The following is a 19,488-nucleotide window of genomic DNA, read 5'->3' on the forward strand; positions in this document are numbered from 1 at the left end:
ATATTGGTCAAAAAGCAGGATTCCTTTACTCAAAGGGGGCGGGACTTGATTGGTCCAAATGACCTGTCAAAATGTAACAAAAGGTGCCTCATCTCTCTAAAACGTATATTTCAACAAACATCACGGAAACTAGAGTGGAATGCCATTTCTGCTCTGCCTGAAAGAACAGCCTTACAGAGTATAGAAATGCCCTCACTAAAGCTCACTCTGCATATCAGGTTTTACTGATCTCCAGTAATAAAAACAATCTTAGAATACAATTTATTGCGTTTTCCAGAACTACAAAATCAGGCCGGGTCTGAACAACTAATTCCGGCAACTCTCACCAGTAAAGTCTTTATTGACTTTTTTAATAATATAATTGAGAATATTAGACAACAAACTCAATCCAGTTTTTAATCTGACCTGGCAGCCACCTGATGTGGCTGATATAAAACAATGTAATTGTAAAAGATAGACTTGAAACCTTTTACCCACTCTGTTATTAACATATAAAGCTCTACATGGGCATGCTCTTGAATACCTTCAAAATACTATTTCCTATTACCAGTAGATTGACCAGAGGAGGTTCCTCCCAAGGTTTCTTCCTGAGGGAGTTTTTCCTTGCCCCTGTCACCCTTGGCTTGCTCACCTGGGAATTTTTACATTTAACATCAAAACTCTGTCTTAGTGGAATTCTGTGAAGCTGCTTTGTGACAACATCAGTTGTAAAAAGCGCTATACAAATAAATTTGATTTGAATAGTCAGTAGTCAGATTGACATTGTTAAATCGAACCAAAGTAGTACAGAAACATGTAGTCCTCTCCTCCACACACACACAGAGACTGCATACAGCAGCAAATTTATAGTGAGAGATTTCTTCAGACATGGTGTGGACGTCAGGGACGAATAAAATAGAGAAAAAAAAAAGGATGTCTCCCGATAAATAAATAAAAAAAAAAAAAATAACTCTTCGAGAAGCAGGAGCACTCAAGAAAAACGTGCCAGCTTTTTATTTGTTTCTTTCCTGGCACCTCATGTAAACTATGCTCTGTCCCAAACAACAACCTACTCCCTAAATAGTGCACTTTAAAGATTTATAAAAATCTACACCATTAAATGGTGTACTACACAGTATACAGAAAGATTTTTGTGATTCAGCCCTAGTGGTGTGGCAGTGTAATTGCAGAGCAACACAGACACCAGCGCTGAAGTATAGACGCTCACACCTGTGTAGGTTCTGCATCAAGTCAATGCAGAAGTATAAATCTGCCTTAAGGCTGTCTTTTTAAATGTGTGTATTTTCTTTTGCAGCGTTGGTGAAAAGTCATGAGCCAGAGACTCACTTTGTCCTCCACCTCTGAAACACAGTCTGAGGGGACCACACACTCTTTGGTCAAGCTCTGCAACTTTGCCTGAGTGTCAAAGAGTCACTGAGTGCTTTTTGGAGCTTTCTGGTGATGATGTATTTTGTGTCAGTCACTTGCACAACCGCTGTGTACTGGAATCAACAGTGATAGCTCCATCTAGCCTGGTGGTTGCATTATCCTTTTCAAAACACTTCGACATTCATCAGCTACTTTCAGTTTTGCTTTCTTTCTCATGGCAGCATTCTTGTATTGTTCTTCTGAGAACAGTGCCTCCATGTTGACATTTGGGAAATCATATGCTGCCTCCAAGTCAACATTTGGGAAATCATATTCATTTATGCATTATCAAAATTATTCTTCAATGATGTGTTATTCTCATTTAAATGTATTTAACACTGATTGCATGATTTTATATGAATTTCTGTAACAAGGAGATTAATTCCTTCCTCAAACTAAAAGAGTATTAATCTCTAATAACTAGAAAAGTCTTTGTATACCTATATCAATGTACTCAATATATTAATTCATGAAAGAAATCAACTGTAAAATATAAAAGAGGTTTTATCAACTACTATCATCCTAAGCAAAGTAAAGTTGACTGATTTGGAACTCAAGATTCAAACCACATGACGATCACACGTATTCTCCAGGTTCAGCAACCAATCAGCGAATAGTTCTCTCTCAAGTGGGCAGAACCGTGCCAACTAGAAGCCAGCCAGACAGTCAGTCAGACATTAGTCAGAAAGACAAAGTCAGAGCAGGGCAAAAGATGAAAAAGGGTGCAAGCCCTAGATCTAGAACTAAGCTCTAATGGCGACACTGACTCAAACTCACCCAGAGAGGCTCGGAAAGAAAGCTCCAGAAGATGCACCGAAGAAGAACCCATCTGAGAACAGAACCGAGGATGCTTGGACCAGTTCTAGATTTTAGCTCACCTATAGTGAAGCCTTTTTAGAAATAACTCTGTCAATGTCAGTTGCAACTTATTATTTGTTTGTTTTGTTTTCTTTTATTGCCCAGTAATGCATTTTATTAATGGCTGATCAAAGCAGGTGAAACTTATTTTTGGCAAAATAAGAAATCACCCGTGAGATTAGTAAATAGATAAGATAGAAATTCATGGATTTCAGATACCAATTCTGAAATTGATTAACGAGGCATCTCTAGTGGCGAGTTGGCAGGCTTAAATGTGTGTTGAGGGTTTGACAGGGGAACCTGTCAGAAAGATCGTCAACTCCCACATCCGGCAGAGCTTAGACTGCATCCCGGGGGAGGCCGGTGACATTGAGTCCGAATGGGCCATGTTTCAGACCTCCATTGTTGAGGCGGCTGAACAGAGCTGTGGCTGCAAGGTTGTCAGTGCCTGTAGCAATCCCCGCACTCTGTGGTGGACACCCCGGGTAAGGGAGGCTGTCAAGCTGAAGAAAGAGTCTTATTGAGCCTGGTTGGTTCAAGGGACTCGGAGGCAGCTGACAGTTACCGAAGAGCCAAGCAGCTTGCAGCTTCAGCTGTTGCTGAGGCAAAAACTCGGGTGTGGGAGGAGTTCGGTGAGGAGATGGAAACGACTTTCTGTCGGCCCCAAGAAGATTCTGGCAAATCATCAGGCGACTTAGGAGGGGAACGCAGTTTTCCACCAACACTGTATATGGTGGGGGTGGGGTGTTGTTGACCTCGAATGGGGGCGTCATTAGGGGGTGGAAGGAATACTTATCTTCTCAATCCCACCAGCATGTCTTCCACAGAGGAAGTAGAGTTTGGGGACCCCAGGGAGGGCTCGTCCATCACTGGGGCTGAGGTGGCTGAGGTAGTAGGAAAACTCCTTGGCAGTAGGGCCCCAGGGGTGGATGAGGTCTGCCCCGGGTTCCTCAAGGCTCTGGATGTTGTGGGGCTGTCCTGGCTGACACGTCTTTGCAACATCGTGTGGACATCGGGGGCAGTGCCAAATATAGGGGGAAATCACATTCCTCAGGCTCCCTAAGGTCTATGCGGGGGTACTGGACAAGCGTGAGACTCTCTCCGTAGACCGAGTCTACCCCGGTCGTGAAACACAGGACCAGCTCTTTACCCTTGCTAGGATCCTGGAGGGTGCATGGGAGGTTGCTCAACTAGTCTACATGTGTTTTGTGGATCTGGAGGCATTTGACCGTGTCCCTCAGGGTATTCTGTGGGGGGTGCTCAGGGAGTATGGGGTACTGGGCTCCAGGTTTCCAGTCGGAGTTGGACTCCATCAGAGCTGCCCGTTGTCACCAGTTCTGTTCATAATTTTTATGGACAGAATTTTCAGCATAGCCAAGTGGCGGAAGGTGTCCGGTTTGGTGGTCTCAGGATTCCATGTCAGCTTTTTGCGGATGATGTGGTTGTTGGCTTCATCGGGCCAGGACCTCCAGCTCTTGCTGGACCAGTTTGTAGCCAAGTGTGAAGCGGCAGGGATAAGAAAGTCAGAGTCCATGATACTCAGTCGGAAATGGGTGCTCTCTCCAAGTTTGAAGTGAGATCCTGTCCTCAGTAATGCAGACTCTGTACCGGTCTGTTGTGGTGAAGAGGGAGCTGAGCAGAAAATCAAAGCTCTCGATTTACCGTTCAATCTACGTCCCAACCCTCACCTATGATCATGAGCTTTGGGTAGTGACCGAAAGAATAGTGTCCTCATGTAAAAGCGGCTAAAATGAGTTTTCTTCACCGGGTGTCTGGACTCTCCTTAGAGACAGGGTTAGGAGCTCGGACATCCAGGAGAGACTCGGAGTAGAGCTGCTGCTCCTCCACGTCGAGAGGAGCCAGTTGAGGTGGTTCGGGCATCTGGTCCGGATACCTCCTGGACGCCTTCCTGGTGAGGTGTTTCGGGCATGTCCAAGGAGGAGGAGGCCCTAGGGAAGACTGAGAACACCCTGGAGAGTCTACATGTCTCAACTGGCCTGGGAACACCTCGGTATACCCCCGGAGGAACTGGAAGCAGTGGTTGGGGAGAGGGAGGTCTGGGTCTTTTTTACTTTGACAGCTTCCCCGCAACCCAGTCCCGGATAAGTGGTGGATAATGGATGGATGGATGGATGGATATGCAGAAATGTAGATCTTCCAAGCACCAAAGTAGATATACATATTTCCTAATTTCCTTGTTTAATTTCTTCTCAATTTAACTGAATTTAAAAATGGCAGCAAACGAGGAGGTAGCATGCTGCCACCAAATGAACCAGTCACAGTTGCAGCAGTTTGTCATCACAATGTGTAGTTGCATTTCTGAGGAGGTGTGCATGAGGCTAAATATAGGGTACTTTGCTTTGCGATATATACGCCAGATTTTAAACAAAAGTATAAATCAGATGTTACTGCAGAGCTCTGGGGTCATGGCTCAACTGGATAGCTTATACTGGGGGTCATATGGCACCAAAAAATTTGGCTGTGTCCAATATACCAACAGATGATTTTTCTTTGTCCAAAAAGTGTTTAACTGCAAGGGTGCATTGCAACCACCATGGGCTACCATTTTCTTTTATTTATTTATTTATTTTTTGCATTAGCCTATGATGTACCAACTGATGGTTGTCCATGTTAGGGCAGGGAGCGGAGGATGTGTGTGTCCTTTGTCACAGTGACAAAATGTTAACATTGTGATAAATATCGAGATCAGTCAATATAGAAAAAATATCATTTTTGGCCATAATCGCCCAGCTCTAGGTTACACAAATGTTAGCGTCATTAAATATTTTTACTTCCTCTCATGGCTCAAGTATTACACATATTATAAATCTACCAAATTTAAATCAGTCAGGAGGCTCTCCTTTCTGATCATTCGATAAACAATGTTCTATACCAAAAGAGGGTTTATCTAGTATGAGGAAATGATTTTGTTTGGTCAAAGAAAAAAATATCTTTGGTTTTGGCTGAAATATGTTACATACTTAACAGTATGGTTAAAAAAATTCCAGTTTTAACTTACCAAAAAAAGGAACTGCACCGACAGCATTCCGTAGACATTCCACCATGGGATGGCCAAATGTGATGTTTGGAACAAAATGCCTTAAGATAAACACAGAGCAGAGAGTGTGTTATGTGAACTGCTTGTTTTCAATCTGTCATAGTAACGGCAGACTTAATGGCCTCTGGCAAGACATTTTTAACCAGTGAATTCTGAAATGTCATTTGGTGGACACTACCTCTTTGTTACTCATTTCCTGCTAAACCTCAGTTTGAGCGCAGCATGTAACCATGTAGAATTCTCAACAAGGTGTGTGCCACAGAGAGGAAGTAACTAGATATACACAGATCAGCCATAACATAATGACCACCTCCTTGTTTCTACACTTACTGCCCATGCTCTCAGTACCACTAATAATAACAGGGGCACTTTTAGGTTCTATAATTGCCAACTGTAATGCATCTGTTGCTCTGCATACTTTGTTTAGCACCTTTAAACCTGTTCTTCAGTGCTCAGCACACTCCACTGGCCACACACTGTTGAAGAGACAGAGATCCAGCAAGAGAATACAGGAGTGGAGACAGCCCACAATGCCTCCTACGTGACCCTGGATTCAACTCCACCATCTCAGGAGATCACCAGGGCAGATACCTTCACTCCTGTTACCTTCACTCCATGCTGGAAGTGCCCACAAACAGTTGAGTTCCAAGGCATTTAGCAGTAGGGCTGAACAATTTGGGGAAATAATCTAATTGCGATTTTTCTGTGCAATATTGCGATTGTGATTTAAATTGCAATTACTTATGACTTAAATTTCAAACCCATTTTAATCATCATCTTCCTACATGGAAGATCCACAGATGAAATGCACTTTTACATTTATTTTTAAAGCCTATGAGTAACAAGATAAATAAGATAAATTTACACACATTTAAAAGTAACATCAATAAACTTAACAGTAACATCAAACGTTTGTTTGTCCACATAGACAGTGAACAATAATTGTATTTAACAGTGAAACTTCATAATTCTTGCAAACTTAAAGCTGAAATCAGGCAAACTTTTCAGTTTTATATATGAAGTTACATAAATTATATACCTACAGTGAAAAGATATAATAAATTTAAGACAAACAACAGAAAATCACATTTTTGCATATAAAATCCAAAAATTAGATTGTAGGAAAATTAAACTGTTTGCATATATGGCTAGTCAGAAACAAGTTTCACAGGTTTTCACAGGTTTCTTGCCAAAAAGACAAGCATATCTACTTTGTGGCTTCAGGCATGAACGCTGACAGTTTACAATGTTGCCTCCTGTACTAAAGAGCCTTTCTGAGGGTGAACTTGTAGCTGGTACACACAGATATTTGCAGACCAGCCTGCTCAATCTTGGAAAGTTCACTTGGTGAAGTTTCCACCAAGCCAGAGGATGATCTTCTCCATCGACGGTGAGTGTCATAAGGTAGCTATTCATCTCTGTTTCCATGGCATCAAGCTGAACAGACAAGTCTGGAAACATGGCAGTACCCTTGAAGTAGCTGCCAAGTGACGTCTTTGGCTTTTCAGATGAGGCAACTGAACTCTGTGGTTCAGTGACACATGATACCTTCTCCTGTAACATACAGTAAATCAGTCAGTATTTTTCCAGTTTTATTTAATTTGAAGAAAATTATAATTTTATGATCAATAACTGTAACTGGTAATGTTACTCCTTTAGAATGCATCATCTCCTATAAAGTTATACAAAGCCTAACCATCCATCTACCTTCCTTGCTTCTTCTTTCATCTTCATCTTCATTCTTGCTTTAATGGCAGGAATATTCTTTTGACTGATATAGTTAGTCTTGAATCAGGGGTCTAAGAATGATGCAACATCAAGCAGTTCTTGGGTGGCAGGATCATTTTATTTTTCCTGGAGGTAGCCAATGATTCTGGACTTGACTGACTTTGTGAGGTCTGTGTCTTCTGGATCCTCTGCAAGTGTTTTTGTCTTTAAAAGGTGGAGTAGTGACTTCAAATATGAAATGGTCACATACTTCACCAGATAGTGAATCAGTAAATTTTTGAAGAGGATGCAGTCCCTTATGAATTGACTCTAGCACATCTATGTCTTGACAGGTAAGCAATAGGTGGCATGTTTTCCTGTCAGTGGACAGCACATGATTCAGGGCCTTGATTTGCTCCAGAACCCTTTCAATCATCTTCTCTTTGGTTCCCCACCTCGTGGAGCACTCTGCAATGAGTGAATGTTCTGGAATATTGAAGTCTTTCTGAGCTACTGTCAATGCTGTCTTTTTCTTCCAGCTGCCAGAGAAATGGCCAACCAACTTCTTACAAACACCAACTGCTCTGTCCACCCTGTCATCTTTAAGTGCATTTTCTGAAAAAGAGTAAAGGAAAAAAAATGAGTCTGCTTTGTTTAAAGCAAACATTAGTGGAATGTAATCAGAAATGTATAAAAACTTACAAATTTGTCTAATAAAAAGTTAAAAGTAATCTAATCGGATTACTTTTGTGTTAACAGAGAGATTGTTAGACGTTGCTTAAACAAAATATATATATGTTCCATATTTTTATAAATGAGATTTGAACCGACACTTACGGATCGCAAGGTGGAGTCTGTGGCCAAAACACTGTAGCCTGGTCCACTTGTTCATTTCAGCTGCCTTAATCATGTTAGATGTGTTATCTGTGGTAATGCACACTTGCCCCTCTTCATTCAGACCCCAGCTGGCCAACGCATCTTTCATTCCATTTGCAAATGTTCTCTTCCGTATGGTCAAGAGGAAAGTAAGATGTCTGTAGACAACAAGTCTTTAATTCTGTAGTGGAGTATAGACCTAAGATATATTTGGACAGATTGAAATGAAGAAATGAAAAGTTTTGAATTAAAACTTTTCCAGTCTGAATAGGACCATTCCTCTGCGACCAAGTCACATTCCAGTGGGTTGTCTGTACCTGCGGGGTTGAAGGACTTTACAACCATGCACACACACATAAGATAAAACATCAAAGGACTTGAGAAGGGCACTTTCAACACATGGCCCCAACGACCCCCTCTCTTCAGGAGATAACCAATTTTATAATGCTTTTAAGAGACAGGAACCTCAAACACAAGGAAGGGTTATAATCCCGCTTGGGACAAAGTGGCACCTCAATGTCTCAATCCTTATCTCGAACCACTAAACAGACAGCCCAGATGGTCAAACTGATTGAACTCGGGTTAACCTCTCGTTAACCAACGCATGGACCAACAGCGACACCAAATGGACACTGGCGAAACTACGCCTCGCTCGGAGTCGCCGGAAAACAATAGCGGAAAATAATCAAACTCTGATTATTTGTGTATAAACCGATGTATTAATGTCACTTTCTGTACCCTCAGATGAATGCCTATCTCCTAATGAAATGTTGTATATTGTGAATTGTTTCTATCATGAAAAGAAGTCCTACCTCTGAATAAGAGAAAATGGATTAATATTTTACTTTTCCAGCGTGTCATCATGAATTGGACGTAAAACAACATACTAAAGATGGAACCTTATGTAAATGTCTGATATTAATAGTCCAATGTACTCATTGTTATATGTTGATAACAGGTATAAGAATTTCGATACGCTAAATTCATATTCTTTATGTGTGAATCAATGATTCAAACCCCCTTCGACTCTCTCCCCCTCGCGAGAGTCACGTGAGACTGAATTTGTGTCCAATCAGAAAGAGGACTCCTCCCGTTAAGGCGTGACCGCGCCAGCCTTGAAAACACAGAGCAGCCCAACGCAGTTCAGTTCGAAGTTCAACAGAGTTACGAGAATTCAGTCCCGAGAGCTCGACAGAAGTAACGAACCACGGAAGAAAGCGGAAAAGAGAGGACGCAGACAACAACGAAACAAAGGAAAATCTCAGACTTCAGAAAAAGCTTACGAGAGACGTCTCGAAATTAGTTAAGAGTATGAAGTTTTACTAATACGTCGAGTAATTTGAATATCTTCTTTTCTTTTAATCTTGTTTATGTTATTACCCACCGAAGTGTGATCTCACGAGTGATCAAAGCGGGTGAAACTTATTTGTGGCCAAAGTAAGGTATCAACCGTTTGATTAGTCGATAACAGATATATTAACGTTATAACTGATTCCTGAAGACAGTACTCCTGGAAAACTGAACAACGAGACTAGCTAATACTCTGAAAAAGCCGCTCCATTCCGGTGGAAGCCAGCCACGCCTGTGAAATCCAAAGAAGGGAAATCTCGATCGACGCAGCTCAGCTTGGAATCGAAAGTCTTCGACTCAACCGGAAAGAGATCCTCCATAAGCGGGCCTGTTTCTCACCACGTGGGAACGACGAGAGCACCCCAGGACACGGAGATTAAACAGCAGGACGCGACGGCTCGGTGAAACGGCGAACGAGTAAGCTAGCGTATTTAACACCTTTTCCAGGAGCTGATGTCTAAATAAACTCTCTTTATAATTTACCATTTATTAACCTTAGTTATCAACAATTTAATCACAAGACAGTAGTGCCTAGCCCACCTTAAGGTCAAAATCGGTTTTCCCTGCTGTGATACCGTGAGATTATAAGGCTACGCTATGTTAATTAAATATCTTCTCTTTATTAATAAAACTCTCATTATTTGAAATCACAGTGTTTGCGATTTGTTCGTTATTTTCCTGAAAATCCTGACGTACTCATTTAGCATGATTATTATTCATTCTCAAACTAATTATTAATGTTTTAATTGCCTAAGCCAATTATAAATTTTAATTAATATCATTAAGTCAAATATCAGAGGTTGGAGGAGTTTGAATAAGGTCAAGGCTATAAAACAAATTATAAAAATATATGTATATGTTACACTACAATTCGAAAGCTTCACTCTCTCTGTTATGGTTCAGCAGTTCGGCTCGACCACATGTCTGTAGTTGTTGAGTAAAACTCCACATTTTAACTCTATTCCTACACGAAGCATACAGTCCTGGTATAGTGACTTGGCTGAAGTATGTGCGTGAGGGAATCTGGTATCTCTTATCAAGTGTTTGGAGAAGGTTTCGGAAGCCTTCTTTAGAGACTGTGTGAACTGGCACCATGTCTTTCGCCAAGTACTTCGCAATAGAGTCGGTTATCTTCCTGTGCCTTCGCGAACTTTTTTCATATGGAGTGACGCTTTCAAAATGCCTCTGTGACTGAGGTTTGCTTGGTTGTCATGTTAGGAAATTGTGCCGGATGATGGCTGGGCCTTTTAGACATACATTCATCATAGAGTTGTCTGTGATGTTTCTTTAAATGCTGATAGAGGTTCGTGGTGTTGCCTCGTGAGGTTAGCACCAACGCTCGACATGTCTTTGGTATCAAGTCGTCCTCTGGACCTTGGGTCTCACTCTCTTGCACAGATGAAGCACTCATCTTTTCCACGAACTCTAGTGCTAACCTGCTTGTTAAAAATTGTGCTCCAGGCACAGCCCCTGCATTTGATTGACTGGTTGCGTGTTTATTTTTATTGGATGTTTATTCCCTTGTAAAACATGCAGTCTAATTCGCGTCGACTCAAATTGCGATTTCGATTTAAATACGATTAATCGTTCAGCACTATTTAGCAGGCTCTTCAGGTTCCACTCCTGGCTCTGGGATTGATGTGGCACTGTCAGTGCAGACTACGCCCACAACTGGTAGAGTTTCTGAGAGTGTCGGCCCTTTATCGGAGGATGTGATTCATCCAAGCAGCCTGGGCCCCGTTGCTCCCTCAGAGAACAATGAGGTGGCGCAAAGCCAGGACTGGCTGTCCTTCCAAGTCACATCAGTCATCAGACTGCATATCAAGAAGGTAAAAGTTCCTAAGGACTCACCTGACCATTTATCTGCTCTTTGCATGTTATGATAATATCACTCATTCGTTGTAGCACTAATTAACCTTTCAGCACTGAGACTGTCTGTTCCAAGCAAAGCTTGTTCTCAAAAAGGCCAAAAATCTGTTTAAACATCATAAAGAGAATTAAAACAAACTCATTACAATTAACACAAACACTTCAGAGCACAAACATGTGACATTGTGACAGCAGCACCAACAATCACTGGTCCAGTGGCCCCTCATCAAAATGGTTTACCTATGCAACAAATATAAAGCTGCCTGCTCGTATTACTGAAATGCCTGTGTATGTGTGCACACACAGTTCAGGTTCAAGAGGCTTTGTTGTGATAGCTATATACTAATACAAAATGAAAGAAAACTTTCCTCCAGGACCAGGGTGCAACAGAGAATACAGGTGCAGAATATACAGTGCAATAACTACAAAGGAATTAAAATTGATATTAAAACAGTTTTACAGAGTGCCACGGCTTTCCCTCAGTCTTTGTCTTGCATTCTCATTGGCTATAGCTTCTCTCCACACTCACAGCATTCACAATGTCTTTTGAAGTAGCCCAGTTAAAGTCGGCTCCATGTCCAGATTTCAAATCTCTTAGATATTTGTCAGCATTTTTTGCTCTGCAAGCTCTTGGATCACACAGCTGTTCACATATAATGACTCAGGAAGTGCCAAATACTGATTTACACCAACCTGAGGAAACTGGAAAATCAGGTCTAAAATTGTTTAATATGAACCTGGCATTAGAGTCACTACTAACCGACACTGTTACTGAGAGCTGAAATTTTCTATTCATATTACACGATTTACAGATCTGTAGGCATAAAATCATTCAATTTATTGAAATCTTTAGTTATTTCTGCTCATTATTTTATGTGGCCATGTAGAACTTAACTTCTCTTAACAGCCATTGTCACTTTTATACAACAGAAAATAAGTTTGGCCTTTGCCTATGGTATTTCTTGTTTTTAACATATGTTATTTATTGAGAATGCTATGTTGTTTTACTCATTGTTTGATATTAATTTGTATCATTATAGATACCACACAGTGTTAGTTAGTTAGTTTGTAACTAACGCCTTATCTGCCCATAGAGCCACTTTCATTGCAAGAAAGGTAGTAAGATGTAATTGATTAACTAATACAATTTTATTTTAGTTATGATGAGCTTAAATGGATGGCAGACTCAACATATGTGTTAAGCTTCATTAGTGACAGGAATTTCAGGGGTGCAGATGCTTTCGTATTGTTAACCCTTTGGACCCAAACTCCATTATGCGGGGTAAAAAGCACAACGTATATTCTCAGCTTTATAATTCTTGAATGCCTGAATGCGTCTGTGTGCGCCGCATACCATTAGAAACCGCAGACCGTTTCTAAAAATAGCGCTCTCATCACGGTGCTGTGAATCTCAATTTAATGGTGATACAACTTAAAGCTACAGTGAGTGCTATCTCTAAGAGATATTTCTCAGACGCCCTCTCTACAACATCAGGTATTACTCCCAATATTGCCACCAAAAGGATCTTGTGGGATACAGCGCATCAAATATGTCTTTCCAAAAAAAGTTTGGGGCATTGCCAGAATATGTGACTATGGTTTCCAATTTGTTAAAAGTAACAAATTTTTTTATTGGGACATCTAGAAATGGTAAAATGTGTAATGGCTCTGAACTTTTTTTTCAATATTGAGCCAACTTGTACTTGTGTCATTCTGGATCCACATTAGTAATGGCCTCATTTGTGCCGCCCAGAAGTAGTATCTTAGATTTAAGGATGTTTAAGCATATGTCTAAGAAATAGAGATGTCTCAATCAAGTTTTTTTTGCCCCTGATCCTGATTCAAGTCTTTTAATATTGATTATATGCTGATACTAAGATTTTCTTACATAGTACTGTTACACAGTGCACACTTAGCCCAGTGTATCTGCCTGACACTGAATATCTCGCATTAAGAAAAACTGCCTGCATTCAAGCTGCTGCTTAATTTTTTTATAACAAAGTAAATAAATGTGTCTTCACAAACAGTTCATATAAATAATTTAATATTATTTTTAATCTTAAATGAAATTATCTAATGTGATTTTAATGCATAAAGAAGTACTTTGATCCTAAAAGTCAGTCTGTTTTATTGTCATCATGGGAGTGTTGAGGGGACTCAAACAAATCATGGTCTCAACAGTATGGAAGCAAATCTGTCTCATCAGACTTTGAAATATTACCACCTTTGAATTTGTAGCACTGATTTTTTTATTTGCACTAAAATTATTCCTCTGAATTTTTTTTGCACTGAAATTATGCTTCTGAATATAATTGCTCTTGAATGTAACTCGTGAATTTTCAAGAACGCGTTTTCACTGTTATTATTCAAGGTTAATAAATTCAGATAAAAAATTCAAGCTCAAAATAAATTCAAACAATATATTTCGAAGTTGCTCAAATTCGGTAGATGAAATTCAGATGCCAAAATACGAGTTACAAAAAATTCAGAGTACACTCGGATACCAAGGATGAGAAATCGATTCATTTGGATTTTCTCTTTCACATTAAATGGTGCACTAGTTGCATTCTGTTGCTGCTAGATGGCAAAATCCGAACACAACTTCCACATCGTGGAAAAACACATTTAGCTTTTTCTGCGGATATTATCTCTTTATTTTCAAAGTGTCTCAAAAATCTGAAAGGCTCACTGAAGACACAATATAACAGACTATTGATATCCTGAAGATGAAGAAATTTTACTGTGGACATTTTTTGTAATATCCCTGTGAACATAGCATGTGATAAGACAGAATGTGGAAACATGAACTTTGGAGTATGTCCTATATAATTTTTTTTTTTTAATTGTCAGATCATCAAGAATCTGAAATTGATATTACAGAAGGTGTAGTACAAATATAATATCCCAACGTGCCCAGAGTTTAATCCATAAAATTGTGTTTCTTTAAACACTGAATGTCAGTGTGTATATTAACAATGTCTGGTTTAGTGATCGACAAATATGGGTTTTTTGATGGCCAATGCTGATTTTTAGACAGCAGTAGCAGCACATGGCCGATATGTAAAGTCGATATTCCCATTCCTCAGGCAGTGAATAAACTAGAGACATTATCATGATTTATTTTTACAGAAAACCCTTCAAATTTGTAAAAGAAACAATTTAGAGGTCCTGAAATAAATAAATAAATAAAAAAAAATTGTATATACTACATACAAAAACAAAATGTAGGTGTTTGTCTTATTTTTGAAAAAATGTTAGTGACTATAAACTGAAGAGTTCATGAGTCCCATTACTTTTTTCTTTTTAAAATTCTAGACAAGTGACTACTCCAGGTGTCTAATTTCATCAATTTTCATGCAATCTGAGTCTCTCCATCAACTCCATTACATGAGTAATCCTCATGTTTTTGTCAAGAGTACTGGCCTCGTCGATTAGGAAGAAATCTGAAGTTTGGAATATTTTTTTTTTTGGCTTTAATTTCTTAGTCCTAGATTTTAAGGTATATCCTTGTGATCCTGAGGGTCTGACCATGTGATTGGTGTATGATGACACACTGACTCAAATATGGCGCCGTGAAAAATCTGAAAACCTGTACTGTCACTAATTTTTTTCATAAAAATGTCCAATAACATAGCAAAAATACTTATTTATCAAGTGAGATTATATATAAAATGATTAAATCAATGAAAATCAGTGATTATAAGCTTTAATTTGGTACATTAACTGTCGACTTTGGACCTGTAGAACTTGAGATATACTGACGGATATAACAATGAGTGCGTTACAATTATCAACTCAGTTGTTTTTGACAGCAGCCAGTAATAAATAGTGAGAGCTGAAGAAGAGAAAATAATTTGTACCGTTTTCTCTGATGAGACGCATGCAGCTTGTTGTAAAAAACAATTTTATTACTTTGTATTAGTGGACAAATATCCTTAAATGATTAGTTAAAATTAAGCATTTATAATTGTGTGAAATCTTGTATCTTATATGTACTCATATGAATGATTAACCAGTATCTAGACATGCATTTAAACAAGTTTAGAATCTGCACACTAACTGGCATGTTGACTCAGTATTAGCACCTTTCTAAATTCTTAGACCTCTAACATTGAAAAGATCTGCACTTAGGAAACACATAAATTACAAGTGTTAGCCAAAAGGGGGAGTTGAACTTTAGGGCATCTCAGTGACCTTAAGTCCAATAGTGACTTCTCTGAATCTTGGTGACAGAAAAGGAGTGTGGGAAACAAAACCTACAGTGTCAGAAGGGCATGATGAGTGTTTTGGGGTCACAGGTGCATGGGAAACCTGCACGCGAGAAACATGAGTACTAACATGTCTTATTATGCATATTAATATATGTTAATCAGTCAAAAACGCCTTGCCAGTAGGGTATACGTCATATCAGGTATAAAACTGTGGAGTCAGATGCGAAGAGTCAGAACTCTGCATGGAAGGGCACTAGGTTGCGTTTCTTATGTATTAGTTCTCCTGGATCCAGTATTAAAATAAATACTTTGATTTGCTTTGAACTTCACTCGACTGGTCTTTGTAAAACTTCCGGAACGAGCACGCCTCCCTGAGGAGGAAGGTTCTATTTTGGAACTTTTTGATATTTTCTAAATTTTAATTACTTTGGGAACGGTCCAAAAAGAACATTTTTAATCTTCAAGCTACAGGTTGGAGGCTTGTTCTCATGTACTTGTGCTCAAAGATGTCTGCCTGTAAGATCGCAAAATGGATGCAAGGGGTGCTCCAACAGCCAGAAAGACAGAGCTGCCTACAGCATTGTCTGTGTGCTTTATGTAAATATCTGCCTCTTGCGCTAACATATCGGCCAAAGCCGATTATATAAAAAAAATGCCAAAAATCAGCCGATATATCGGTCAATCACTAGTATGGTTATTACTAATATTATTATAAATATTTATATAGAAATTTGTCTTTGTAGATTATTTATTTGTTGTAACAATGCTTCTTGGCAATACATTTTATACCGTTGAAATGAGGTTCATTTCCCTTTTCAGTGGTGCCACATCTTGTAAGGACATGCATTTGTGGGATGAGCAGTAGAGCTGAGTATGTGGGTTGCACCCATGAAAAATTTGCCAAATCCTCTCTGCCAAAGCCAATTACATTGTACAACCTATGTTTATAAGTAATTTCTTCTGTTTTATTTGTATAAGCTCCATTTCCTAGTGCTGTTCAAATGAAAGTCAAATGTACATATGTTTAAATATGTTTAAAAAGACAAAGGCTTTCATGGGGTGTTCTAATTTCCATATGACTGTATACCCACAGTTCATGTTTCCATATATTCTGTCATATCACATGACGATTACAAAACATTTCCACAGTAAAAATTCTTCATCTTCAGGATATCAATAGTCTGTTATATTGTGTCTTTAGTGAGCCTTTCAGAGTTTTGACAAACTTTGAAAATAAAAAAGATAATATCCGCAGAAGGAAGCTAATACTGTAGTTTTTCCATGGTATGGAAGTTGTATTCGTATTTTGCCATCTAGCGATGACAGAATGCAATTAATGCACCATTTAATGTGAAAGAGAAAGTCCAAATGAATCGATTGCTCATCCTTGGTATCACAACTGTGTACTCTGAAATTTTTAACTTGTATTTTACTATCTGAATTTCGTCTACCAAATTTGAGCAACATTGAAATATATTGTTTGACTGTTTTTAAGCTAGATTTTTTTTTATCTGAATGTATTAACATTGAAAAAAAATAGTGAAAAGATGTTCTTGAAAATTCACGAGTTCTATTCAAGAGCAATTATATTCAGATGCATAATTTCAGTGCTACAAATTCAAAAATGGTAATATTTCAAAGTCTGATGAGACAGATTTGCTTCCATATAACAGCACTCTTTTTTGGAATTAAGCCTCGCCACTAGTTTTATTTTTGTCCATTGTTAACTTTCTCACAGTCATCAGAGAGGTAGACTTGAGTGCGCACAATAAACGTGCTGAGAAGTGCTCCAGCGGCATACACAAAAAAATGGCAGGACAGTGTGGTGTGTGTGTGGCTGTTTGTGTGTGCGAGCGTGCGTGCACGCATGCGTAGGTGGGTGAGAGCGCAAGAGAAAAACAGAGCACAAATAATCAAAGAATATGGTCATTTTCACAATCTTGTAAAAATATGGACTGTGTCAATATTCGTGATATATGCCCCAGCTCTAGCATGAGCTCAAGTCACGTTCATGCTTCACGAGCTCATGCAGGCGAGGTTCATCTACTTTTGTCCATTGAATCTGTTAATTATGTGAATTTTATATCTTTTAAAATATTTCTAATTGTATGTCCTTAGAGCACGTATCTAAATTCTTGTATAGGGTCTTTTAAACTCTGCAAATTATTCTGCTATCTGATCTGGTTTAGTGTGAATTTTAGAATACTTTTAATATTAACTTCTGTACCATAGTAGGCAACTGCTGTATTTTCAGCCTATATGCCAAGTCTGTTGTTACCATATTCATAATATCTCTGATTCTCAAATTCTCAAACTGCCCTCAATTATTATTGACAGCAAGCTATTAAGTTTTCTTCGAGTTGCCTTAAGTAGACTAGGTGACATGAATAATTTTTTTTGTTACGGTTTTTCTTATTATTCTTTTTCTCCTGTAAAAGTCATTGTGCGGAAGAAACCATAGGTCGTACAGACTCCCCACTTGGAGGGTAGATGTAGTTTGTGTGCATCTCGGAGGACAACAAAAATTACACTGATTGGCCTAATGGTGGCGCTATAGCGATGTGAAATGCGTTTAGGTGCATATCTCCTACACCGTGAGGCGTAGAGACAAAATCTTTTTTTCCCCCTGATTCCTTGGGTCCTGACAAATCAAAAACAGGTTAGTCAAAATTTCATTTTTCCCCACATTATCGCGCTAATTTGCAAAACCTACTTTTGTGAACTAGTCCGGGGATTGTTGTCCAATTTTCTTGAGCTTGGTGCCAAACTGTTCGCAGGAGTCTGATGGTTAATAATTATCAAAAAAAAGTTGAAATTTTGATTCAATATGGCCGCTATATGCAAATGAACCTCTTCGGCTTATCATATGTTTTACTTAAAATTTTTTTTTAACAATTTCATACTTTACTCAACTGTGTTCAAATTTCATATGCTACTTCCAAATATGATTCTGAGGTAGCATGTCAAAGGAGGAGCCAATATTCATATAGGGGGGCGCTGTAAATGCTACAAATTTATATCTCAGCATCCGCAAGACAGATCGGACCGCAGTTTGGCATGCTGCTTCTGGGGGCAAGGCTATAAGTGGAAAATTAAGGACTCTGATAAAATTGTGATCTTCATCAGCCAATCAGATATCAGCAGGTGTTTGACAACCTTAACAAGGTCCAATCATCATGGGATTTAAATGGTATGTCCTTGGGTGCACTAAGGACTTCCTAAGTGCATAAAAAGTTTTGTAACGATAGCCACTAGGGGGCGATATATAATAATAATAATAATAAATGGAATTTTTAAAGCGCTTTTCAGTAACCCAAAGACGCTGTTATAATCAGATGAACACAAAGACAATCACATCCATAACACTACATAACATAGAATGATACAAAACAGGAACAAGGGTAAAAAGAAAACAAGGGCTAATCAGAAACAGAGGGATTAAATGCAGCCGCAAACAGGTGTGTTTTAAGTTTGGATTTAAATAGCGATAGAGAAGTTGACTGTTGAATTTCTGGAGGAAGGGAGTTCCAGAGGCGGGGGGGGGGGGGGGGATGTCTGGAGAAGGCTCGATCTCCAAGACTACGCAGCTTAGAAGGGGGAAGGGTGAGTAAACCAGCTGAGGAAGATCTGAGAATGCGATTAGGTGTGTATGGTTGAAGAATGTCCGATAAGTAAGAGGGAGCTTGGTTATTGAGGGCTTTGTAGGTGAGAAGGAGGATTTTGAACTGAATACGATATTTAACAGGAAGCCAGTGGAGGTTGTGGAGAACTGGGGTGATGTGGTGGTGGGACCGGGTGTGGGTGAGGAGACGGGCAGCAGAGTTCTGGACCATTTGGAGTTTATGTAGTAGTGAGGAGCTAATGCCAGAAAGAAGAGAGTTACAATAGTCAAGACGGCTGGAGATGAATGCATGGATGAGGCGTTCAGAGGCAGACTGGGAAAGAGAAGGACGGATTTTAGAAATGTTGCGAAGGTGGAAAAATTAGGTTTTTATGATGCAACTAACATGGGAATGAAACGTGAGTGAAGAGTCAAGGGTGACACCAAGATTTCGGACCACAGTGGAGGGGGACAGGGTGACATCATCAATTGAGAGCGTGAGGGAGCCAGTTTTATTGAGGGTAGATTTGGAGCCAATGAGGATTAGGTCA

The 19,488-nt window shown here is 39.3% G+C and overlaps 1 protein-coding gene across 1 annotated transcript in view; it reads right to left on the reverse strand.

Annotated features, from left to right (window-relative positions):
* Window positions 1-18,694, reverse strand: part of LOC136664107 (ribulose-phosphate 3-epimerase-like) — a 44,507-nt gene extending 25,813 nt beyond the window's left edge. The window contains exons 1-2 of the mRNA XM_066641161.1: window positions 18,691-18,694; window positions 5,285-5,365 (exon numbers count right to left, since the gene is read on the reverse strand). Of these exons, the coding sequence (XP_066497258.1) occupies window positions 5,285-5,330 (46 nt within the window). The 5' untranslated portion in view covers window positions 5,331-5,365; window positions 18,691-18,694. The remainder of the gene's footprint in view (window positions 1-5,284; window positions 5,366-18,690) is intronic.
* Window positions 18,695-19,488: the final 794 nt, after the last annotated feature.

The sequence above is a fragment of the Hoplias malabaricus genome, chromosome 12 (assembly GCF_029633855.1).
Source record: "Hoplias malabaricus isolate fHopMal1 chromosome 12, fHopMal1.hap1, whole genome shotgun sequence".
Classification (NCBI taxonomy): Eukaryota; Metazoa; Chordata; class Actinopteri; order Characiformes; family Erythrinidae; genus Hoplias; species Hoplias malabaricus.